Consider the following 26350-nt stretch of genomic DNA (forward strand, 5'->3'; position numbering starts at 1 on the left):
CTGTTAAATATGCCGAGAACTGTCTGTTTTGAACTGTGATTTTACATTAGATTCAATGGTTTGGGGATGGTTTTCTATTGTGAAACAGAAAATTCTTATGTTTTCGAATAGTTTCAAATAATTAAATGCTCAGTAAACGTAGTGTTTTGGGTAGTGATTTTATTGATGGTTCCACACTTGATTCAATTGTTTTGGAATTGTTTTCTATTGTGAAACAGAATATACTGTTTGTACTGTGTTTACATTGAATTCAATGGTTTGGGTATAGTTTTCTATTGTGATACAGAAGATTCTTATGTTTTCGAAATGTTTAAAACAGTGAATTGCACGATAAACGTATTGTTTGGAGTAGTAATTTTATTACTGGTTCCACGTTTGGTTCTATGGTTTAGGAATTGTTTTCTATTGTGATACAGATGATTCTTATGTTTTCATATTGTTCTTTGAGCAGTGACTTAATTACACATTAGATTCTATTGTTTTGGAATTGCTTTCAATTGTGATTATGGAACATACTGTTTTGCCCACGGTAAATCCAATGGTTTGGGAATTGTTTTCTATTGTGAAACAGAAAATTCTAATGTTTTGGAATAGTTTTATTTTACAAACGAATATGAACATTTTGGAATGGTTTGATCTATTTCTGCTTTTTAGTTTTGTTACTGATTGCTTGAAAAAATCTGAAAAACAGTGAATCTGAACTATCTTTATGCATTTGGACTAGAAGCTTGTATTTATATTTTATGCTAAATTAAGGGCTACATTTTAAGAACACAGATCGAACAATTATCTAATATTTGGATCAATCATGTCGTAAATCGAGTAATATTTGATTGCATTAATGATTGAAGCTTAGGCTCCCATGCCCCACTGGCCAGATAACTGGGTTTAGCAAACTAAGCATTATATGTGGCAACACTATGAGCGGCATATGGGAACCGTGCCCAGCGCGCTAAGTGTTATTAGTCCACTAATGTAGCTGCATTTAGTGGGTGATGAGGTACAAAAGTAACATTACAGCGTGTTTAACCATTATTGTAGCACTAAAAAAACTCGATATACTACAAGTTGAACCTATACTTGATGATCGTTCGAAACGTTAAAATGCAAAATATTGCATAGATTAAGTTTGTTAAATGTTGACTATACACAAGCTTCTATATAGTTTGAATCTCGGTTTGAATAGTTCTTCAAATATTTGGATCGCTCGTCGTAGTTCAAATAACGTCTGATTGCATTGATGGTCGAAACTTAGGCTGCCATGCCCCACCAGCCAGGTAACTGGGTTTAGCAAACTAAGCATTATATGTGGCAACACTATGAGCGGCATATGGGAACCATGCCCAGCGCGCTAAGTGTTATTAGTCCACTAATGTAGCTGCATTCAATGTAACATTACAGCGTGTTTAACCATTATTGCAGCACTTATAGACACTTGATAAACAGCTTGCGGAATACAGCATGCAATTGCGTCTAATTTGATAGTTAATCCAAGGGATAACTATAGAATTTAACTCAAACGCACGCATGTGTTCCAGGCTTGAAGAGCGATCCTATATTAGAAGACGTTGCAAAGCGACCAAATGCGAAAGATGGTTCTAATTCAGTAACAAGTGTAGTGTCCCCACTACTGCTATTGTGAATATCTTGTGTAAAATAATATTAGAGTGTATGCTGTCACCTACTCGTTGTTCAATATGGTTTTAATTATGTTTCACTAGACAAGTTTAATATGAATTGAATGATTGCAGTCAATTAAAATTCTAAATAAAAGCTTTTCATATTTTCGTCAAAACCGGGAAAATCTCAGGGGCTTTATATTGAAATTTTTCTGCATTATTTTACAATTATGTTAAACTATTACCTCGACTATTACATACTCTTACGTACTAGCATTACTTCTTGCTTTCATTATTATTTTTAGATTTGGTAAATAGACGGGTCGTGCTCATTCTGAAGTATACATTTTACGGCTTTTCGTAGAATTACTTACTCTCTATGCTCTCTCTCTCTCCGATAATAAATGCGCTGCATGGGAATACCGCAAAGTAATTAAATATTAACCTCGATATTAACTAAAAAAATCGACACAGCGTTCATTTCATAGACAAGTGACGTTAACTGCACGGAACTACAAATCAATCAATATTATGGGTTCTTTTGTTGTATGACTAGAAATTCGTCAGACAGCGATAGTGCTAGGTTGTTTTCGTGTGGCGGTAAACATTTTATTCCAGTGGAAAGTTATACTCAGTTAATGAATGGGTCAGTGCTTCTGTTTTCGTTTTTGATAAAATTCATGTGGAGTGACAGAGAACAAGCTAATACTGAGTTAAATATACCAAATATACACGCTTTTATGTAGGGTGACTTTGGGTATAATCTGCAGGTTTGTTCATGGCGAAGAAAAATGCCGAAAATACGTAAGTTCCCCTATATTATTTTTTTTTAAACTTATTCGTACGGTTGAAATACTTTTTGGGACATAATTTTAGACAAATCCTAAATAAACTTACTTTGCGGCATTCCATTCGACCATTCAACTTTTCTCGGCGTGACTCATATTCTAAAAAAAACGCCGAAAAAAGACAAAAAACGAAACGCAAAATCTTACCGTCTTCCTCTGGTTTGAAAACTTGTGGCGTCCCCTCTGGTTTTAGGTGCCGGCCAGAGTGGGCACGTGACGCGGAAATTTGCACGCAAAGGAATAACAATCAATAATAAGGAGTCAAATCGCGAGATGGACCAACCAATGGTCTTAGCCTGTCGAGCAGACAAATCCAAAGAAAAAAAAAAAAAGGAGTCAAATCGCATGGAAAATCCGCGTCGTGTCGCGTCCTCTCTGGCTGTACCCTTACGTATTAATTGGAATGCCCTTAAAAACTTGTGGGGGATCTCCACCCCTTGCAACTCAGTTGTTGGCGTAACGATTTCTTGCACTTAGGTCCTTCTTGAACAGGTCCGTCCACAGCATACGAACGCCGCAGTTGATATTTGATTCGACCCTCCCTGGCGGAACGACCGAACTGGATTGTTCATATTAAACGCTGCTATGCTCCAAATGACAAATCCATACTCCAAATGTATGTCCGGAAGTTTGACCACCCTAGAATCAGAATTGCAATCAGATAAATATTTACTGAAATATAAAACGAAAGCAATATCGTACTTACCGCACACCGGCCCACAATGGGTTTTTCCAGCAGCAGCAGCAGCAGTAGACTTGGCCGTGTAGTTTCGCCGAATCAATCGAGCTTTTGCAGCTCCGCCTTGAAGGCGACCGTGTTGGGCTGCAGCAGAAAAACTCGTCCCAGCAGTAGTAGCGTAGTAGCTTGTTTCGGTCCGCCTTTGCACCGTGCAGCAACAGCACACCACTTCTCCGTCGGGCGTTTGGAGTCGGAACCGAAGCGCTTACGAGTGGCCATTCCGAATGCGGGTACCGAGATTTATCGGCGCACGCAGAATTCGATCGGAAGCAGCAAACTTTCCATCACTTCACACACTACGCTTCACATACCCGGAGGACATCAAAACAAACACGCATAAAATTTCAAACACAAAAATGTGTGAGGGTTACGCGGTTACGCCAAATCGGCCAAATTGAGTGCCATGGAGTTCGGCGTGAAACTTAATGAAAAATAACAATGAAATCTAATGTGATTATACTGTATGTCTTCAGTAAACACTGTAACAAAGAAATCTTATGTTAATCTACTGTATGCCCATAGAAAACACTGTAACAATGAAATCTAATGTTAATCTATTGTAATCGTTATAACGAATGATATTTTGAAATGTGCTGTACAGTACACTTACAATAGAAAACGTTGTTAACATGAGATTCTTCTGTTTGTCTACAGTTTTCACAATAGGTTCAACGGTTCATTTTTATACGGGTATCTTTTATTATTCCAATATGTTGTGCTTTTGATATACTGTACGTTATTCTCCTCAATAATAGTTTCAATACTTCTTTAACTGATCAAAATTTGTCTCTTCCTGTAAGGAAATTATTGTGCAGAATTTGTTGTTGAGTGTACTGCTGTACCTTGTTCTCTAACTTGTTCCACAGTTCTTGGCAAGATGGCACTATATCCAGTGTTAAGCAATCATAAGTGAAAATGCCCCTCCTGACCACACCCGATACATTTTATATTCAAAGACTTCAGAAGTGATTACTCAATAACTCACTGTACTTGAATCGCATAAACATTTAGTGGCATTCAATAGGCTATAAAGCGCTTTTTACTCGAATTCCTGAGACTTCTAGTTAGGCCGAAAAGTTTCATTTATTTTTTATTATTCGTTTTTTTTTAATATTCAATTCAACTAGTTATTTGACTAGCAGCATACTTAACAGGTTAGTGGTTAGCAACTGCTCTGAATATGTTGTCTAGCTTCAACGAATGCTTTAACTGTCATTTTGACTTCCTATCTTGCAAACTACCAAGACAGTTTAATTGTTCTCACACATTGATGTTAATTTTCTTGAAGTTACATTTTTAGTCTTGTAAGAGAGGACACAGCATTGGTTAAATCATGTCTTCATGTTAATTTGGTTTCAAGAGCCAACCCTTTTTACGTCTCGTAGACTTAATATACTTTACTGAGCAATGATAACTTCAATATATATTACCTGAGGTGGTTCCACAGCAATCTCAGTATTTGCTCAGTTATATTCGCATTTGGAACATATTCAAATATTATTCGTTCCTGTTTTTCTAATCACGCTCAGCCTAAAGTTTAGTTTTGTCTTTCGCCTTCTCAGCTGCCACTTAATTGGTGTGAAATTTCATTTTTAATGGTTCAATTCAACTATAAAGCCCAGATTGGAGTTCAAGAGAAATCGCTCAAGAAACTTCTAGAACGATTCCTGGCAGAAACTTTCTGCGGTGACTGACATTTGAACTGTCATTTCTTCGCAACTGCGTACTGCGATCGAAGAAAAAACGGTTACTTGAGCGATTCAGCCAAGGAATTTCCCATGCATCAAGATAGGCCGACAAATTCCTTCTGATCTGAAAACAGCCCTTAAATCTGTGTTGGCTGGTAACCTGTTTCTTACGAAATTTACGACACTGTTGCGTTTTTAGTACTTTAATTTTTAATATACACAATTCGCCTTATACGGCTCTACAAAGAATCGACTATATCTGTCTTGCAGGTCTTACCGCCTTCAACGGCATTTCCACCTTCAACGGCTTTTTCCGCCTTCAACGGCTTTTCACTCACCGACGGATCTTTCCGCCATCGACAGTTTTTCGCCTTAGTCGGCTCTTCTGCCTATAACATTTTCTGCTTTCAAAAAGTCTTTCCGCCTTCAACGGCTTTTCTATCTGTGATCCTTTCCGCCTTTTCCGGCTATTTCAAGAATGTCGCCTTCATTAGCTTTTATCGCCTTCATTGGCTTTCATCGCCTTCACTGGCTTTTAACAGCAACGGCAAAATTTGATTTCAAAATATTGTTTCACCTCTACGCCTTCCTCGGCCATCCGGTTAACAAATCAATACTTCATTCATCATTCAGCATTTAAGTCTAGATTTAGGACAACAACCCTATTCAACGAGTATCAATATCACAATCAACAAAACTTAGATTTTCTTCACAGTTATTTATTTCTTTATCTGACAATAGTGATTGTCATCGATTTGAACTAAACAATACCGATCACCATCAAAATCTCTCACAGGTTGATCATTGACATTAGTCGAAAGTATAAATAGATTGTTTGATTCATATTGAACAGTTAGTACACAATATTTACCTTTTTGATTCCAATGTTGAAATTCAATCACAAGTCATCACCTGAAGGTCATCACCATTCTACATGCACCACACACACCACTCATCTCTTTCTTTTTCCAAAGAAAACACTTCCCGAACCGAAATTAAACTAATTTCACATGCACTGTTCACCGTTCTCGTCGCCAATGTGAGAATCTTTCTCTGTAATGATTATTCAACAACTGTATTCATTATTTGTATACACTTTATTACCGATACTTCAATATTACATACAATGATTCACACTCCAGACAACAATAACAACATCTCCACATATCCGGAGTAATTCGCGAATAGGGCGTAACTGACAAAGCAATAACATTGCGAAAACAACAACCGAATTTGGCTGATTCAATTTCAATTCCTATTTAGGGGTAATTCAGAGGAATTCAACATGAACAAGCTTAAATGACACAATTCTGACACATTTTCTTGATTTTCTAATAAAACAGTACGAATTTGTTAAATTTTGCACTAAAAATTGCATTTATTTAATTACGCCTGAATTGATACCTAAGAATGCTAATTTCGCCCAATACTATGCGCCTCGAATCGATATCATTTTCGGAATCGCCTTTTACTATTCGCCTTGTTTATGATTTTGACAGAATTTCGCCATTTGCTTTCGCCGTGTTTACGTTTTGATTTCAGTTTCGCCTTCTACTATCGCCGTGTTTACGTGTTGATTTCAGTTTCGCCTTTCACTTTCGTAAACAAAACACCAAACAAAACAAAGGAGTAGAAGGCGTAATTCTTGTTTTTGTTTGTTTGGAATAGAATTGAATTACGCCTTTCACTCAATCAGTGATTTTCAATAGTTAGAAAAGTGATATCAAGGAAACTTTGTGAGGATTCAGAAGACAAATCTAGCATCTTTTCACTCCTGCAATTACTCAAATTGTGTACATTTTGTTGGTTACGGCTTTTTCGCTAATTATTACGGATATGACAGATACTCAATGTAAACATACACGCTAAACGTAATAGAGTAGTACAATAATTTATTATGTGCATACCACAAGGTACCACAAAATTTGTTCTAGCCTGGATGTCTGAGATCTATGGTTCAAACACAATAACACACGAAATAATCATTTTTAGCTATTTCGGCACCCTCCCTGACCCCAGTACAATCCGGAATATCTCCGAAATGATTCCGGATATTGCATGGCCACTTGGGTGTAATAAACTGGCACCAATTTATGATCGATTGAGAGCGACTTCAAAAAATTGGATTAAAATTGACAAAATGCACATTTTCAAAATGAGATGTTGGGGGTTGGGTACGTGAAGGTTATTCGAGTTATACAAGTTTTTACAGTTATGAAATTTGAAAAACTAGCTAAATTGTTTTTTTACTGTTAAGTTCATGATACTGACTTTCGATCATATCAATGTATGCTAATAATCCTGAGTTTTCTAGTATTCATTTAACGTTATGCCGTTCTGAACTTTTTATCATTTTATTAGAGCAAATAAGCTAAAAATTAAAAGTGCATCACACTGTACTCAATATAATGATTGGTGAATTTTAAGTACATTCTTCGGTGATATCGCTTTGAGATATCTCACTCCTGCATTTTTATGGGTTTCTTATTAATGTTATGGTGGATTCAGTCTTGAGATTCCTACAAATTTGTTGTACAGAAGACTGGTGATTTTTTTTTATTTCTGAAGAAATCAACAAATTCAACAAATCTCTAGTAATAATCCCTGAAAAATCTTTCCGAGATGATTGCCTCTAGGATTGCCTAGTTCTTCATCCGATTCGTTCTAAATCTACGTTCCCAGTAGAGCTTGGTCTGCCTCTCTTCAACTTAGTGTTCTTTATGCACTTCTAAAAGCAATCAAAGCCAATCAATGCACTAGAGAACTGTAGTATCTGAACCCAAAAAAAAATCCTGCAACGCCACGATGTCGAAGTTGCGGGGATGTAGTTCGTCGTAGATTATCCTGTCACATCCTGCGAAACCTAGTGACTTGCAATTCCATGTTCCAAGTTTCCAATCGTAGTCCTTATTTCGTCGCGTGGGTCTTTGCCGATTGTATCGAGTCGTATTTTCTCCTATGTTATTCGCAATAGGGATTTTTACGGGTGGCTTATTGGGCATACGCCAACACTCCTGTTATATCCGAGCAGCGTTTCTGGCAGCAATGGAGCTGTCAACCGCACGAGCGCAACCACTCGTGCCAACCTGCCAACCACAACATCTTCCGCAACGGTACCACACCGTAGTGAAAAGATCACTCTGTACCACCATTTCGAAGAGAGTAGAAGAATAAAGCTAATCAGTTTGTACTACTGTACGCGTTTTGCTTCTACTAATTCAATTCCGCCGGTCCGAATTCGGTTCTCTCGGTAGTTCCTCCGCCCAGTACATAATAACTCGCCGGAGGGTCATCGTGCCAGTTCTGTTTAACGTCCCAACCAACACTGGGACGACCACGCTGATGGGGCTACCACCTTGGATCTAGCTGGGTGTGGTGCAGCGTTTCTTACTCAGCCGCTGGATGCCAGAACAGACGCTGTTTGAGCCGCATCTCCTTGGTGAACAGACGCTCGGGTCGTACCTCCTCAATCTAGCTGAAGTCAGAATGACAACAGTGCCCAGGCTGCACTACCAGTTAAGCACACAACTCTTAGCTGGCGGTCTTTGTCATCGCTTAACCCGTGGAAGCATGAGGTAGGAACTTGTGAGGACCAGAGCTATGTTGGACGCTCTCCTTATCGGCTCACAGTTTTGCAGCCCAAAAAAATAGAACAGCTATGGCAGATTATGCACGAATACGGATTCCCGGATAAACTGATATGATGTGCGTAGTTCGAGTATCAGGGACACTCGAGTCTCGAATCTCGCAGAGGGTTACGGTAAGGTGATGGTCTTTCGTGCTTGCTGTTAAACACTGCTTTAGAGGGTGTAATTAGGAGAGCGGAGATAAACACGAGTGGAACGATTTTCATTTTCACAAAGTCCGTTCAGCTGCTTGGTTTCGCTGATGATATTGATATTATTGCTCGTAAATTTGAAACGATGGCGGAAACATACATCGGACTAAAGAGTGAAGCCAGGCGAATCGGACTAGTTAGTCATTAATGTGTCGAAGACAAAGTACATGATGTAAATTTCCGCACTACAGTTTCGGCCGATTGCCGCAAAATTGCCTCCAGCCTGTTTTGGATGACACGCACTAGCGTGCACAGGGGGTGGCAAGGGGGGGCACTTGCCCCCCCTTCTATAAAAAAATTCTAGGCACCATTTTTGCAATTCTTGCACCTTGGATCTTACCACGCAATGTTGAGAAACACTGAGCTATGGTGCACCATTGACACATACAATTTCTTAGTATTTCATGCACAACCATGATGTTCTCAGAATCATCTAGGCTAATCTTACGCACCATCTTCTAACTAATCAGTGATGTGAGTGCCACATTTGGTAAATATGCACCATTTTGGCATTTCGTATTCCAAAACTGTATTCCATGTACGTGAACCATGGTGACTTCGGCACCACAGCACCATTTTTGCAATTCGTGAACCTAGCCATTTAAAATAACGAGTATCACTGAATAACAGTGACGACTAATACAGCACATTAACATCATGCACCTTCTTCAAAGCTTTCAATGCATCATCATGATGTCCACAGAATGATCTGGGTATCCACGCATTGTGATGATCGCATGAAATGTCTTTTTATCATTTTATCTAATACCTCATATTGATATGCACCATCATGAAATTTCATGCACCATTTCAGCGTTTATCATATCATCTAGGCATCTAAAGCATTGTAATGCCGTGAGCATCACATAAAATACATTTTATGTATGCTATGCACCATTTTTGCAATTCGTGCACCTAACCATGCAACATGTTGAGAAGCTTTGAAAAACGGTGACAACTAATGCATCATCTAGTATCATGCACCTTCTTCAAAGCTTTCCAACCACCATTTCGGCATTCACTATATCATCTAGGCATCTTATACACCATTATGATGTGGTTCACAAGTGAATTTGATGCACCATTTTGGCATTTCCCATACAAAATAGCATTCCTTGTACCTGGACTATATTGATTTATGTGCCACATTGAGTTTCCTGCACCATTTTTGCAATCCGTGCACCTACATATGGAATTTGTTGAGTATAACTGGCTCATGGTAAAACTAATGCACCATACAGACATCATGTAGCTCCTTTGCATTCCATGCACCACCATGATGATCACGTAAATATCTAAGCACCATCTCACACGTCATCTAAGCATTTAATTCACATCTGAATTTCATAAGCTCCATTTTTGGCATATCGTACATTCAATTGTATTCCATGTACCTGATCCATGTTGACTTCAGCACAACATTAAATTCTATGCATCATTTTTGCAATTCTTGCATTTTGGATCTAACCACCCAATGTTGAGAATCACTGAATTATAGTGGCAACAAATGCACCACTGATACATACAATTTCTTAGTATCTCATGCACAACCATGTTGTTCTCAGAATCATTTAGGCTAATCTCACGCACCATCTTTTAACTAATCAGTGATGTCAGCACCATATTCAAATAACATAAACCATTTTGGCATTTCGTATTCCAAAACTGTAATCCATGTACGTGAATCATGGTGACTTCGGCACCACAGCACCATTTTTGCAATTCGTGCACCTAGCCATACACAATGTCGAGTGTCGCTGAATAACGGTGACATCTAATACAACACACTAACATCATGTACCTTCTTCATAGCGTCCACAGAATGATCTAGGTATCCACGCATTATGCTGATCTCATGCACTATCTTTTAATCAACAAGGAATCTAATGCATCATACTGATATGCACCATCAAAGCTTTCCAAGCACCATTTCAGCGTTGATTATATCATCTAGGTATCTGATGCACCATTATGTTGTGAGCATCACATAAAATACTTTTATTTTGTATTTTATGCACCATTTTTTCAAATCGTGAACCTAACCATGCAACATGTTGTTAATCTTTGAATAACGGTGACAACTAATGCAGCACACTAGCATCATGCGCCTTCTTCAAAGCTTTCCATGCACCATTTTGGCATTCACTATATCATCTAGACATCCTATGCACCATTATGATGTGGTTTAGATTTGAATTTGATGCACCATTTTGGCATTTGGCATTCAAAATAGTATTCCACGTACCTGGAACATGTTGATTTATGTGCCACATTGAGTTTCCTGCACCTTTGCACGAATTGCAAGTGCACCTTAATATGAAACATGACGAGTATAAGATAACCATGGTGAAGCTAATGCACCGTACTGACATCATTCATTCTATGCACCACCATGATGTTCACAGAATCATCTAGGCACCATCTCACGCACCATCTTTGAATCAAATATGTGTCTAATTGCAAAATCATGCACCATCGTTAAATTCCATGCATTACTAAAGCTTTTAATGCGTAATCGTGGCGTTCACTATCATCTAGGCATCTATTGCACCATTATTATTGTATGAAGTTTTGTACATCAAAACAGCATTTCTTGTACGATGTCAATTCTAATGCATCATACTGACATCAAGCACCATCTTTGAATGACATGCTCCATATCAGCATTCAATGCACCATAATAATGAACTCAGTGTTATCAGAAGATCCTATACACCACGGTGCCATCATGCACCTTTATTGCAGCACGCAATTTGATTTTTACGCAGCGCCAACATTTTTATGTTTACACCATCTCCAAATCTCATGTTTTATCTTAGCATTCTATAAATCAAATTGCAATTACTTGCCGCGCATGCACTATCTCAACGTTCCCTTGATCATTAAGATATATAATGTACCATACTCACATCACACACCTTTTAAAACTCTATGCACCTTCTTGGTGTTCATTGTATCATCCACAATTGAATTTTGTATACCATTTTGTGATTCGCGCATCAAAACAGCATTCCGTGGATCATTTTGAGAATCACTTTACAGCTCGAGAAATATCTGGAGGAATCCGTGGAGGCATTCCAGAAGAAATCCCTGGATGAATTTCAGGAGGAATCTCTAGAGGAACTCGCGAAAGAATTCATGGAGGAATTTCTGGAGAAATATTTCGAAAAACTCCTGGACAAATTTCTGCAAGAGTCCCAGCAGGGGCTCATTTACGAACCCCTGGAGGATTTCCTGGAGTAAACTGTGGAGGCATTCCTGGAAGAAACCCTGGAGAAATTCCTGGAAGAATTTCTGGAGGAATCTCTGGAGGCATTCCTAAAGGAATCCTTGGAAGAATGCCTGCAGGTTTCTTTGTAAGAATTCCTGGAGGAACTTCTGGAAAAGTGTCCGAAGGAATTTCTGCAGGAATCCCTGAGGAAATTTCTGGAGCGACATTTGGAGGGGTTTCTAGAAGAATTACTGGAGGAAGCTATGAGAAATTCCTGGAGAAATCCCTGATGTAATCCCAGGAGGAATTCTTGAAGGAATCCGTGAAGGAATTACAGGATGAAACGCTGGAGGGGTAACAGAAGGAATCGATGAAATAATTCATGAAGGAATTCCAGGATGAATTGCAGGAGGAAATCCTGAAGATTTTTTTTTTGGAAAAATTCCTGCATGGATTTGTGGAAGAATTACTCGAGGAATTCAATGACGAATCCTTGCAGAAATTACTGGAGAAATCTCTGGAGGAATTTGTGGAGCAATTTCTGGAGGAATCAGTGGAGGTATTCCTGAAGGAATTTTTGGGAAGAATCCGTGAAAAAATTCTTGGAGTAATTTTTGGAGGCATTCTTTCAAGAATCATTGGAAGAATTTCTGGAGAATTTTCAGAAGGAATACTTGAAGGAATCCCTGAAGACATTCATAGAGGAAATCCTAGAGAAAGCTTAGGAAAATTCCTAGAGAAATCCCTGCTGTAATCCTAGAAGGAATTCCTGAAGGAATTCGTAAAGGATTTCCAGGATGAATCCCTGCAGAACCAGAGAAAATTCTGCAAGAATCCCTAGAGGTTTTTCTGGAGAAATTCCTAAAAAAATGTAGGAATTCCTGGAAGAATTTCTGGAGGATTACCTGAAGGAATACTTTGAAAAATTTCTGGAAAAATATTTGCGGCTTCCAGGAGGAATAATTAAAGGAACTCCTCGAGCAAAAGTTCCTAGAGGGATTTTTGAGGAAAATCTGAAGAAATTCATTGATGAATCCCTGGAGGAATTCCTGAAGAAATTGCTGGCGAATTCCATGGAGGAATACCTGGAGAAATTTTTCGAGGAATTCCTGGAATAATTCCGGGAGAAATTTTTTTCAGGATTTTCTGGAGAAATCCGAGCAGGAAATCCTTTAGGAGTCCTTGCAGAAATTCCTGGAGGAATCTCTGTAGAAATTTCCGGAGGTATTCAAGATGGAATTAACGAAGAAATTTTTGAAGGAATAATGGAGGAATTCCTGGAATAATTCCCGAAAGAATTCTTTGAGGTATTTTTTGCGAAACATTCCTGGAGAAATTCCTGGATGATTTTTTTGAGGAATCTCTGGAGAAATTCCTGGAGGAACCCATGTTTGCATTCCGGGAGGTATTTCTGGAAAAATTCTAAAGAAATTCCTGGATAAATTCTTTAAGGAGTTTCTGGACAAATATTAAAGGCTTCCTGGGGGAATGTGTAGAGGAACTCCTCGAGAAATTTGTGCAGGATTTTTTTTAAAGTAATTTCTGAAGAAACTCATGGATGAATTCCTGGATGAATTCCCGAAAAATTCCTGGAGGAATCCATGGAGAAATCCCTAAAGGAATTCCTAGAGAAATTCCCAGAAAAGATCCAGGAAAAATTACTGCTGTAATCCTAGGAGGAATTCCTGAAGAATTCTGTGAAGGAATTCAAAAATGAATCCCTGAAGAATTCCCAGAGAAATTTCTGGAAGAATCCTTAAAGGTTTTTCTGGAGAAATTCCTGAAAAAATGAAGGAATTCCTGGAAAAATTTCTGGAGGATTTCCTAAAGGAATTCTTTGAAAAATTTCTGAAAAAATATTTGCGGCTTCCTAGAGGAATGATTTAAAGAACTCCTCGAGTGATTTCTGAAAGATCTCCCATGGGGATTTTTGAGGAATATCTGAAGAAATTGTCCAAGAATTTTTCCAAGGAATTTCTAGAGGAATTCCTGGAACAGTTCCGGGAGATGTTTTTTCTGGAGAAATCCGTGAATGAACTCTTGGAGGAATACCTAGAGGAATTCTTGGGGGTATCCATGAAGAATTTTTAAGCGGATTTTCTGGAGCAAAAACTAGAGTAAATTGTTATAGTTGTCCCAGGAGAAATTTCTGGAGAGGTTCCTGAAAGAATTCCAGAAAAAAAAATCCTGCAAAAATTTCTGTAGAAATCCCTGGGAAAATTTCTCGTGAAATTCCTGTTAGAGTTCCGGGAGACATTTCTTCAGGATTTTCTGGAGAAATCCGAGCAGGAATTCCCTAAGGTATCCTTGTAGAAATTCCTGGAGGAATCCCTGTAGAAATTCAAGATGGAATTACTGAAGAAATTTTTGAAGGAATGAATGGAGGAATTCCCGAAAGAATTCTTTGAGCTATTTTATGCGAAACATTTCTGGAGAAATTCCTGGATGATTTTCTTGATGAATCTCTGGAGAAATTTCTGGAAGAATCCATGTTTGCATTCCGGGAGGTATTTCTGGATAAATTCCTCCAGATTTTTTTGGAGGAATTCATTTATGAATTCTTAGATGACTAACTAGATAAATTCCTGGATGAATTCTTTGAGGAATTTTTGGACAAATATTTATAGCTTCTTGGAGGAATGTCTGGAGGAACTCCTCGAGGAATTATTGAAGGAATTTTTTGAGCAATTTCTGAAGAAACTCATGGATGAATTCCCGAAGAAATTTGGGAGGAACCCATAAAGAAATCTCTGGAGGAATTCCTAGAGAAACTCCCGGTAAAGAACCGGGAAAAATTCTTTTAGAATTTTCTGGAGGAATTAGTCGAGGAATTTCTGGAAGAATCCCTCTGACAGAAATTCTTAGAGAATTTTTTGTAGGAATTCCAACAGCAATCCCTGGAGGTATTTCATGAGGATTCCATGCAAGTATCCCTGGAGGAATTCCTAGAGGAGTTCTGGGAGAAATTGATTTAGGATTATGTGGAGGATCCGTGGAGGATTGCCTGGAAAAATCCCTGAATAAATGCCTTGAGAAATTTCTGGTGGAATCCATGAAGGGTGCAATTTCTGAAGAAATTTCAGAAAAAAATCCAGGAGGAATCCATGGAGGTATTTCTGAAGGAATTCTTGGAAGGGTTCCGGGAGACATTCCTTTAAGATTCTCTGAAGGAATTCTGTCAGAAATTCCTAGAGGATTTTCTGGAGTAATTCCTGAAGGTATTTCTGGATGAATTTTAGAAGAAATTCATGAATAAATCGTTGAAGGAATGAATCCCTGAAGAAGTCCTTGAGAATTTCCTGTAGAATTTCCTGGAGAAATCCATGTAAGAATTGCTCGAGAAATTCCAGGAGGAATTCCTGGAAGAGCTCCGGGAGAAATTCCTTTGGGATTTTCTGGAGGAATCTGTAGAGCAATTCCTTGAGGAAATATTGAAGAAAATCCGGCAGACATTCCTAGAGGATTTTTTCTATAAGAAATTTCATGAGAAATCTCTGGAGGAATTCCTGGGGGTAATTCTGGAGGAATTCCTGGAGGTAATTCTGAAAAAAAATCTGGAGTATTTACTGGAGAAATTCCTGGAGGAACTATTGGTGGAAATTCTGGAGAAATATATGAGGCTTCATGGAGAAATTTCTGAAGGAACTCCTCGATGAATTTATATAAGAATTTCTGGAGGAATTTCTGCAGGATTTTTTAAAATAATTTCTGAAGAAATTTTTTAACGAATCCCTGTAGGAACTCCTTGAGAAACTCCTAGAAAAAGTTCTGGGAAATTCTTTGAGGAATGCAAGGAGAAATCCCTGTAGTCCTGATGAAAATTCCCTGAGGATTTTTAGAGGAATCCCTGGATGAGTTCCTGGTAGAATGTCTGGAGCTCTTCCTTAAGAAATTTCTGAGAGAATTCCCGGAGCATTTTTGCGGAATTTCTGAAGAAATTCATGGATGAATCCTCGGAGGAATTCCTGAAGAAATGCCTTGAGAATTTCCTGAAGGAATCCATGGGGGAATTTTTCGAGGAGTTCTAGGAGGAATTTTTGGAAGAGTTCCGTTAAAAATTCATTAAGGATTATCTGGATGAATCCGAGGATCAATTCTTGGAGGAATCCCTAGAAGAAATATTGTAGGAATTCTGACAGTCATTCCTAAAAGAAAATTTCAGGAGGAATCTCTGGAGGAATTATTGGAGTATTTACCAGAGGAATTATTTGAGGAATTTCTGGTGAAATATATTAGGCTTCCTGGAAAAAATAATGGAGGAATGTCTGAAGGAACGTCTCGAAGTATTTCTGAAGGGATATCTGGAGGAATTTCTGAAGACATTCATTATTGCATCCCTGGAGGAATTCCTGAAGAAATTTAAGGAAAAAATCCTGGAGAAATTCCTATGGGATTCCGTGGAGGACTCCCTGGTGGAATTTCTCGCGGAATTATTCGAGGAACTCCTGGAGGAATTCCTGGAAGAGTTTCGGGTGAAATTACTTTAGGGTTTTCTGGTGGAGTCCATGGATGAATTTCGGGGAGAAATCCACGGAGGCATCTCGGAGGAATTTCTGGAGGAATGTCTGAAGAATCTACTCGAGCAAATTCCAAAGGAATACCTGGAGGAATCTCTGGAGGAAATATGTATTGGAGGAATTCTGGCAGACATTCCTAGAGGATTTTTCCTTGAAGAAATTTCAGGAGGAATTCATGGAGGTAATTTTGGGAGAATTCCTGGACTATTTACTGGAGGAATTCCAGGAGGAATTATTTGAAAAATTTCTGGAGAAATATATGAGACTTCCTGGAGGAATTTCTGAAGGAATTATTGGAAGATTTTTTTTTGGGGAATTTCTGGAGGAACTCATGCACGAATTTACGGGGAAATCCTGGAGGAAGCTCTGTAGTTTGCAACAAGGATTTTGATCAAAATGTTCTATCTAGGAATTCTGACATTCTCCAATTCTAGCATCACTAATTATCCAGGATCAAAATTCTTTCACATCGACCATATTTTTTAAGAGTCGAGATAATGACTTCATATTGAAGTTTCGCACTGCCTTGAAATCATCACCATCCGAAGCCTTCTCCAGAATCCCAATATGAAGTACTTGGCGATGTAAGCACCACAACATGTTGAAACTCCTACTTGGGAATTCATATTTCGTGTAACACCATAATTCTATTTTGCACCATGATCATACATATATTGCACCATTATTATAGTGCCCCCCCCAAGCAAGAACCCTGCGCACGCTAGTGATGACACGTGCTTGCCCACCCGGTTGCTGCGATGCGAAAGAAGACGATCGTCGGCGGCGCGGTCTCTCCTGTCCGACCGGCTCGAGTCTTCGTGTCGCTGACGACCGACGACGTGCGCGTCGCGACGTCGCGATGTCTGATGGAGCGCGATTATTGTTGCCGCGGCTGCGTCGCGCTGTTCGATGATGCGCAAATGCTGACGATTCGCATCTCTGCGCATAGGGTGCTAAACTGGTATGCCACACATGATGGCAAAAGGCTCCAGGGAGGAATCACCGCGCCCGCCACCCCGAATTTAAATCGACGGTGATGAAATCGAGGCGGTTGAAGAATTCGTGTACTTGGGCTCACTGGTGACCGCCGACAACGACACCAGCAGAGAAATTCAGAGGCGCATTGTGGCAGGAAATCTTGCTTACTTTGGACTCCGCAGAACTCTACGATCGAATAAAGTTCGCCGTAACACGAAGTTAACTATCTACAAAACGCTGATTAGACCGGTCGTTCTCTATGGGCACGAACATGGACCCTACGTGCAGAGGACCAACGCGCCCTTGGAGTTTTCGAACGAAAGGTGTTGCGTACCACATACGGCGGAGTGCAGATGGAAGACGGGACTTGGAGAAGATGAATAAATCACGAACTGCATCAGCTGCTGAGAGAACCAACCATCGTCCACACCGCGAAAATCGGGAGGCTACGGTGGGCGGGTCACGTCATCAGGATGTCGGATAGCAACCCGACTAAAATGGTTCTCGAGAGTTATCCGACCGGTACAAGAAGACGTGATGCGCAGCGAGCTAGGTGGGTCGATCAGGTGGTCGATCGCAGAGTGCGAAACTGGAGACACCGGTAAGGTAAGTAGATTTTAATGTGTTTTCGGTAATTGAATTCGCGTACACCTTATTTCACGTTAAGACTATCACGGCCACCTCGGACGCGTATTCAACATCTGAAAAACTAGTTTTTTAAACGCATTCGATTTTCCAATTTTTGCTCAATTCCTACAACATTGGTGCCAAAGAAGCATATAACAATAAGACTCTATAGAGAATATAAAGCTGTTTTGAACATTCCCTCTCCCAGATGAACAAGCCGAGGGCTAAAAATCTCGTTAATACAGATACAAAAAAGCTGTACGGTTCCGGATAAAGGTAGAGGCAGGCATAATAGGGTTATTCTTTGGATAGTACTCGCTCACAAAACTCAAAGGAATGTACGTTTTGGAAGTATATTTTCTTTCACAGATATATCTGTCCCAATAGTTAAAACTTTATTTTGCTCAAATGCTTCGTTACAAGTATTTTCCTATGAATGTTTGTATTAACGTTTATTGCATTGATCATGCTCCTTGCCTTGATGAAATTTATGTTTGTTCAGTTTGCACTGCCATGGGGATAAAATATTCCTTCGAGTTCTAAGTATGACGATAACTGTGTAATATGCTTCAAGTTTATTCTATGGGCAATTATGACGAATTGAAAAGATGTTATCTGATTTGGGTTGGTACAAACTGCTAGTACAAAATAGTTCACAACGGTTGGCTAGGTAAAAAAATAAACATTACGAGTAATTTACCAACAATTTTTACTTTTCCTCTGCTGTAACGAATTATCTTTTAGATTTGGTTAGTTTGCTGCTTAAGAGCCCTTATCTGGAACGTGTTTTCTTTTCTGCTTATAGTTTGTAGATATCTTATTTAATTGCGCTAGTTCGTGCTACAAATTCGCTGCATTCGTTCTAGTGGAATGTCTCGGCTACTTTTATTTTCAGTATCTCTCTGTGAAAGCTATCATTTCCATTACTGTGTGTTGGGCCACGTTGTTTTATGCCTGTTTTATTCAATTTTTGAATATTATCAACTGATTCAAAAGTCGAGAATGTTTAAAACGTAACTACCACCATCGTTTGTCGGTATTTCGCTATTTATAGTTTATATGTTTGGCAATTCAATCAAATGCTTGCAATATATAGAATTATATTATGTATCATTTTCGTAAAAATTATCTACTCTCGTGTAATAGATCACTACTGATTGCTTCTAGCATCGTGATATATTTTCGGTACCTATGTGTTGGGACAGGTCTTCGTTGGAGACCGTGTTCTGCATTTGCTAGTGCGGTATCATCAGCTATAACCATTCATAGCTAGAATATAGGAAAGGTTAGAAAATAGTTTGCATATCAACTGTGGTCCACATTATACTTGCCTTGCTCGCTGTAAAATATAAAAGATTTTAATAATTTCAATTATTCTGTAATATTGAACTGCCCTACTTACTTTGCGGTGACTGCATTGATTGTAACGGTTGTGAGATTTTTTCACAGCCTCGATTATTGCTTCGCGTACCATATTGCCATCCATGTGGTCACTCCAGGCAGCTGGATGCGAGAAAACAGTTATCAATGTGAATGACAATGACAATTTTAAATTAAGACTAGCTGCTCAGAGCAGATATATAATATGATGTTAGAAGTATTTGCTGTTTTGGAAACACAACACTAGCGAACCTGGTGGCGGAAGTCAAGCCATCTACACTGTTATTTTCCTAGGACCTTACCAACTTGACGAAAAAACTCGTTCAACAGTGTACAGTTAAATCCACCATCAAGGTGATCGCAAAACGAGGTGCTTAAACCCACTGACAGCTTTCAGAAAATTGATTTTTATTCTTGTTTTAGAGCCAAAGCCGGAAGGATACGGTGGGCAGAGCATGTTGCAAGAATGCCATAGAACAATCCTGAAAAGTTATGGCACAGAGAACAGACATTTAAGCTCGAACAAAAATACGTCGAAATCGTGTGTAAAGGATTTAAGTGTACCTCAACGCCACCAACGGAGACTGCCCCACATATAAAGTCGATTTGACTCCACGATGGCAGTGTTTATAGTTAAAATACACTAGCCCACAAAGCGACACGAGCGCCAAACGGCCAAAAATGGCGAGCACTGGAAACAAAAATGACAACACAACAATGTAAGTGATGGGACGCTAGCGCCGCGCAACGGGAGCATAACCACATACTCTGATATGACCGTTACAAAGTTTTACACAAGGTAGAAAGCGAAGATAGACGTCTGTTCTCTGTGGTTATGGTGTTCGCTATTGATAGGGTGACCATATGGAAATAAGATGAAGGAGGACATTCAGACCAAATTCAGTTGGAAAAGGAGGACATTTGAATAAAAAGGAGGACACTTTTCAAAATAGCACAAATATACAAGGAAAACAGATTAAAAAGGCACATAACGCAAAAATAAATATGAGTTGAGTAAAACAAACGCGTTGTAAATTCAATTTGTAATAATTTACAACGCATTTGTTTTACCTAACTAACATTTTTTGCGTTGTATGCTTCAATTGAATTCTTCAGTAGCATCCGGATTATCTTATAAACTCCACAATTAATTGAAGTCTTCTATCATTCCAACCATGAAAATTAAAACTAGTAGTTTAGTTTTCTAATTGTGTAATTCTATTTAAAATGAATTATTTTAAATAAGCTTGGAGAGCATGCAATGTTTTGCTCTCTGCTGTATAATAGTCAAACTGTAGCAGTGAACGCTGAATAACAAGGGAGCAATCTGGAACAAATCATAAGCAAAAATACATAATGAAACATCAGGAGTCATCTTAGTTTTTGGACTCAATAACTTTTTACTCGGTTACTATTACTGCTAAATATTCTATTCTAACTTCCTGAGATTTTCCAGAAAATTTAGTAACTTGGGCAAATCGAATAAAGAGTTCTCTCTCACCAATAAATACGGCTACTTTTATACTGTATGTTTGTAATGCGTTGTTGTTAGCTTGTTGTAGAATAGTGTTTCAGCTAGAAACTGTAGATTTCAAGTTCTTGCAGACAGTTTGCTTGACGTTTCACTTTATTTTTCACGTAGATTAAATAGGAAAAGCTTCTTGTGACACTGTTTATAAACCTTTTCGGTATATTTGTTTATAAGAAACCGGCATATTTACTTCTCATGAGAGGCAGTAAGGATGGTATCTGGAAAGTAGGGATTGAGATTTCGATTTCATGTGATACGTACTTTCAATAATTTATTTATAGTTACCCATTGAAAATGTGTCTGATGCAATGATAAACGCTCAACAATTACATTCGAATTATATCAAGCACAAGAACAAAAAATATTTGCCAGTTACTCATACAATCTCGAGTTAAAAGCTCAAAAAGGAGGATATTTTCATGCAAAAGGAGGACATTCGATTTTTGATCAAAAAGGAGGACATGTCCTCCTTTAGGATACCATATGGTCACCCTAGCTATTGATATCTGGCGAGCATTGGGCATGGCCAAGGATGGAAAGCGGCAGCCACAAACCTAGTTTTGTGACGTACTAAATATTGTTGACAAACACATTTAGGCCTACGTGGAACGACCTCTTAGCCAAAGATTAACAGACCTAACAGCTAGGACAATTTAAGTGAAAATTCATCGCCCAGTCTACACAAACATCACCTGGTGGAAATGTTTCACGAAACACAGCGTTGTGCAATATCGTCAACAGAAGCTGCCAGTGTAAAACGTCAAACGCAAAGGAAAACATTGCGCGTGCCTCTGGTTGTGAAAGCCACAACTGAAGATTTAAAATGATCGTTAAAAGCGTAGCGTGGTCGATGGAAATTTCGCAAGTGTTACGTCTTTTTTCTGTGTCTTGACTATCAATAGTCCATTTTACGAGCCGATTTTTGAATTAAATTTTGACAAGAGGTAGCGTGCGAATGCGTGAAAATCAATATCATCATTACCATTGTTGTCACTTCGTAAAATGGCTCATTGTATCAAATTCAGCTGTCCTGCCAAAATGTCCCCTTACCTGGCATGCAGTCGGTGAAAATGGAAAGACTCTTCAGCGGCCGTTTGTTGTACTTGGGGGAGATGCCGTCGTAATTGTAATGAATCATAAGCGCGTCGGTGAACAGACGTTGATATGTATCGCTCAGTGAGGTATCGTGCGTTTTCAGCGATTTCAGCAGTGTAATCTGAAACGGATAGTGGTGGATAGTATAAGTAGAGCATTGGTTAATTTTGGTTAGGATATGGGATAATACAAATTTTTCTCTGGTGACGGTACACGTCCGGATGCGACGTTCTAGGCAGTCTAGCTCTTCCACCGTTTCCAGCGGAAACCGCATACCCTCAATAGCGTTCGTTATCATTTTGGGACTACGTAAAATCTTTGCCGGCAGCGGTTCACTCATTGTGGTAGCTAGTAAGAATGTTCTTTTTAGATTTGTTCATGACATATAAGAAACCCATACCTTCCGTGTCGTCTACAACCGATATATCCGTTGATTTGCCACCGTCAGTATCACCACTCTCCGGGTGGTTTCCATTCAATTCGGCTGGCCGATCGCCTTCAACGTCTTTAACGGGAATGCACAAACTCCCTGGCAGTTCAGTGTTACTAATCACAGTAACGTTACCTCCATCACTGCTACTGCTAGTGACTATCACATCTTTTTCCGCTTGGTCCTCCTTGGGTTCTACTGATTGCTCGTCGTCTTCGTTGTCGGGAGGTTTTCGATCCATGTGATCGTCCTGATTCGCCGTCGGATCATTGCCATTGGTACTACTCGGCGGTTTCAGTCCACCGCCTCCGCTGAAAAGTCTTGATTTGTGCAACTTGTTGAACCTATAAATCTCGTTGCTACGCAAACACTTTGCTCTGAACAGTAGAAATTCGTCCAACTTGAGCGCGCAATCCTCGCAAATGGGCGACGGAAAGTCAAAATCCTTGGAAAGCTGATGCAGTGCGAGAGGAGGTGGGAGAGGGAATGGATGTTAAGGACGAGTTACGACCACTGAATTAGCATATTATGTGGGTCGGTAATTACCATAATTGCAGTGCACTCGAAAATTTTATCCACGAGGGTATCGGTCGTTTCCTTGCTGTCGCATTCGAAGATAGACTGGACAATCGCCTTGTCCGAGAGGCACAGTCGACACTTGCTCTCCAGGTTCGGAATGAGATGTTTTCTGCAAAAAAAAAGTTTTCAAATGATTAATGTTGTTAGTGTTCGAGTTAGCACTAGGCGGAAAGACAATTACTTGAACACATTTCTGATCTTGGCCATTGGTCATTGGTTGATTAGCGAGTGCGGAATTGGGTAACCGCTACTAAGGTACTGAATGAATCGAATAAACTCTACTTAGCTTCTACTTTTCACAGCAATTATTAGAATTCAATGAGATGTTATCTATGGTAATCGGATTAACTAGTGATACTTTTTCCTAGAATGCGAATGACAGGACGTACGGAAACAGATTGACGTGATTGCAAGGATATCATGTGTTTGTAGCAACAAATGTTTCTCGCCAGGATGCGCATGTCCTTTTCGAAAGGGGTGTTGGCCATTACGCCGTCATGTATTAGGGTATCGCGCTACTTGGGCGGTGGTTTTCTTCGTCTGTTATTTTCGTCTGTTTTCCACTGTAACTCGGTCAATTTTGAACCGATTGACTTGAAATTTTGTACACGGGTAGATACTATACCTATCTCACCGCATTCCAAGAATTGTGTCAATTGGTTCAAGATTGACTGAGTTATAGTGGAAAACAGACGAATATAGAAGCCACCGCCCAAGTAGCGCGATTCCCTACATTATTTTCTGCCGAGGTGTTGTACATTGTAACTTAAAATTTACCCTTGTTCGTTCAAATTATGACGTTTTTTATCTCAATTCTTATTGTTTCTAATGTTTCACACTAAAACCCACGGGATCAATCTAGTTTATTCTTATAAAAATTATTACAATAAACAAGCATTGACTACGGCACTGATTCTGCTCATTATTACGCATACATACTCACTTCTAACAAAAAATACAAAAAACAAAACAAAATTGATGTTGATGAGTTTAAATTAAAAGCTCCCAGCTATAAAGGCAGAAAGTGTCACCATGAAAATAGTATAAAAAATCTTATCAAATTCCTAATTCAATCTTTATTTTCGAAGCAGAAAAAAAACTTTAATCATGTTCCGTCATCTTTTGTCACATGATTGTCACTTTTGACCCATAGTTCAGGTGGGTGGCTGATAGGGCACTGCATGAAATTCTCGCGCTTAGTATCATACGGGCGTATCTACAGTGATCGATTTCTCTTCATCGGTTTTCTCTTTTGTTAATAACTTGGCTGGCAAATCATTTTCGGTTGTTTAAGTTGTTTTAGATGTTAGTCCTAGTCGTCCTTCACCAAAGCACACCGAGAGATCATCCGGATATTGGTCGTATTTCCCGGAATAATCCGAAAAGAAAATCGATGAAGAGAAATCGATCATTGTAGATACGCCCGTATGATACTGAACGCGAGAATTCTCTCTATGGTCCACTGCACGAATTTATGCTGGCCTGCTTACTCTCACACGAAATATGACGTTTGAGCGGTGCCGGCACCGCTCAAACGTCAAATTTCCCTTGAGAGTAAGCAGGCCAGCTAAAATTCGTGCAGTGGACCATAGTCTTCATTTGAAAATCTGTTATTATTTGTTCGGTTCTGTCGATACCAAGGTCGATACTTAAACCTTGTAATCATAGCAGCCTGGCTGCTGAAACACTTATATCTGTCAAAAAACAACTTGGAGTGTTCAGTTCAGACTGCTTACGAAAATAATAAAAAAAAAATGATTCCAAGCGTTGTTCCCCCTCTCAAGTACAAATGGACCAAAGCATATCTGTTACGTCCCATCGATAACATTATATCGCATCCTGATGCGCTGCGTAAACGTCCATTCAGACCCTCATATGAGTCGGTAAGTGAAATTCAAATATACTCACTTCGCAGACAGTTGTTTAACCGCCTTATCCACAAGCACGGAGCTCCCTGTATGCTGTGTTTACTGCAATATGACTACTTTCGTATCTGGAAATGCGAACATTCCAAATTTCAAGCCTGCAAATGCACCAGAGCTAAAGCACCGAAGAAGAAATTTTCGCCCTACCGTAAGAAACCGATCCGAGGGACGTACTGCGGGGGAGCATGTGGTCAGCAGCTTTCGCAAAAGCCGCGCTTTATTATGAAGAAGTTCCGATCGGTTCCCGGCAGGGTGGATTGCCACCGCTGTCAGCCCTGTCAACCGATGGCCATTGCTGGATCAGGATGTTAAGACGGTTGGAGGCAAATACAACCATAATTTTGCAGATTAATAAAATTTTACGTGTTGAGTTCAAATAATAAACTGTATTTTTTGTGAATGAGTGTAATCAGTTTCGTACCTTTTAATTCCGCCCTATGTTGCTTATCCTTTGACAGATACGCGTATTTCGACTACCACTTGTAATCTTCCTCAGTGTCAGTGTCAGTTATCCACTGGATCAGTGGATAACTGACACTGAGGAAGATTACAAGTGGTAGTCGAAATACGCGTATCTGTCAAAGGATAAGCAACATAGGGCGGAATTAAAAGGTACGAAACTGATTACACTCATTCATAGAGGGTATTCTGCTTAGAGGGTTCGAAAAGTCGGTACAAGATGCATTTTTTGTCCAAATGTAAAACGTATTTATTTTATTGTGGCGCCCATGTAGGGGAAGAAAGTCCAAAATGCCAAGATCGGGTATTAAGATGGCCCATCTCATAAAATTATTCCTGAATGTGATTTGATTATTACTGGTGTCATGATATGTTTGTATAAAACATTCTTCTAGAAGCTAGACCGCCAAACCAACGGAAAATCTTTCGATTTTCCAATGAAAATAGGCAACTTCCGGTTTTTCGTGATTGCAGTTAAAGTTTTCTGGTGATTTTATTACCAACTAGATGTACCCGGCAAACTTTGTCTTGCCTACTGCGTTTTTTATATATATAGATAGACATTTGCTTTCTAGCAGATTGAGGAACACGTGGAGGCGCATGATTGCTGAAATCTACGCTATCCATGTTAGGGTGGTTGGCAACTTCAACACTTCAAACTTCAACATATCGTAATAAAGCCGCTGTTTCAAAGACTGTTTTTTGAGTATTTTCGTTTGTCAAATAATCATTCTTGTGGGAAATATCAAAAATTGATGTTGTGAATTAAGAATTTGTATTGTGAGGTAATAATATTATAACAGAGTAAGAATGCTTCAACCTCATTTACCGATCATCGTACATATATATCGGAGCCTCCACCTCGCATATATAAAAATTATCCTGG

The 26350-nt window shown here is 39.2% G+C and overlaps 2 protein-coding genes and 1 long non-coding RNA gene across 3 annotated transcripts; 1 reads left to right on the forward strand and 2 right to left on the reverse strand.

Moving 5' to 3' along the window:
• Positions 1-337: 337 nt before the first annotated feature.
• Positions 338-3878, reverse strand: LOC109401220 (uncharacterized). Its single transcript, XR_003894328.2, has 2 exons — positions 3174-3878; positions 338-3106 (listed from the first exon to the last, which is right to left on the reverse strand). It is a non-coding gene; the product is annotated as an uncharacterized LOC109401220 (long non-coding RNA).
• Positions 3879-18447: 14569 nt separating this feature from the next.
• LOC109427832 (uncharacterized) lies at positions 18448-23561 on the reverse strand. The gene is made up of 7 exons (XM_062850034.1): positions 23262-23561; positions 23048-23189; positions 22472-22955; positions 22262-22419; positions 22027-22192; positions 19468-19568; positions 18448-19404 (listed from the first exon to the last, which is right to left on the reverse strand). The coding sequence occupies exons 1-7, from the start codon at positions 23285-23287 to the stop codon at positions 19387-19389; spliced, it is 1095 nt and encodes a 364-aa protein (XP_062706018.1). The 5' UTR covers positions 23288-23561; the 3' UTR covers positions 18448-19386.
• Positions 23562-24734: 1173 nt separating this feature from the next.
• Positions 24735-25390, forward strand: LOC109428246 (uncharacterized). The gene is made up of 2 exons (XM_062854902.1): positions 24735-24963; positions 25024-25390. Exons 1-2 carry the CDS (start codon positions 24835-24837, stop codon positions 25315-25317), a joined length of 423 nt encoding a protein of 140 aa, XP_062710886.1. The 5' UTR covers positions 24735-24834; the 3' UTR covers positions 25318-25390.
• Positions 25391-26350: the final 960 nt, after the last annotated feature.

The sequence above is a fragment of the Aedes albopictus genome, chromosome 2 (assembly GCF_035046485.1).
Source record: "Aedes albopictus strain Foshan chromosome 2, AalbF5, whole genome shotgun sequence".
In the NCBI taxonomy this organism is placed as follows: domain Eukaryota; kingdom Metazoa; phylum Arthropoda; class Insecta; order Diptera; family Culicidae; genus Aedes; species Aedes albopictus.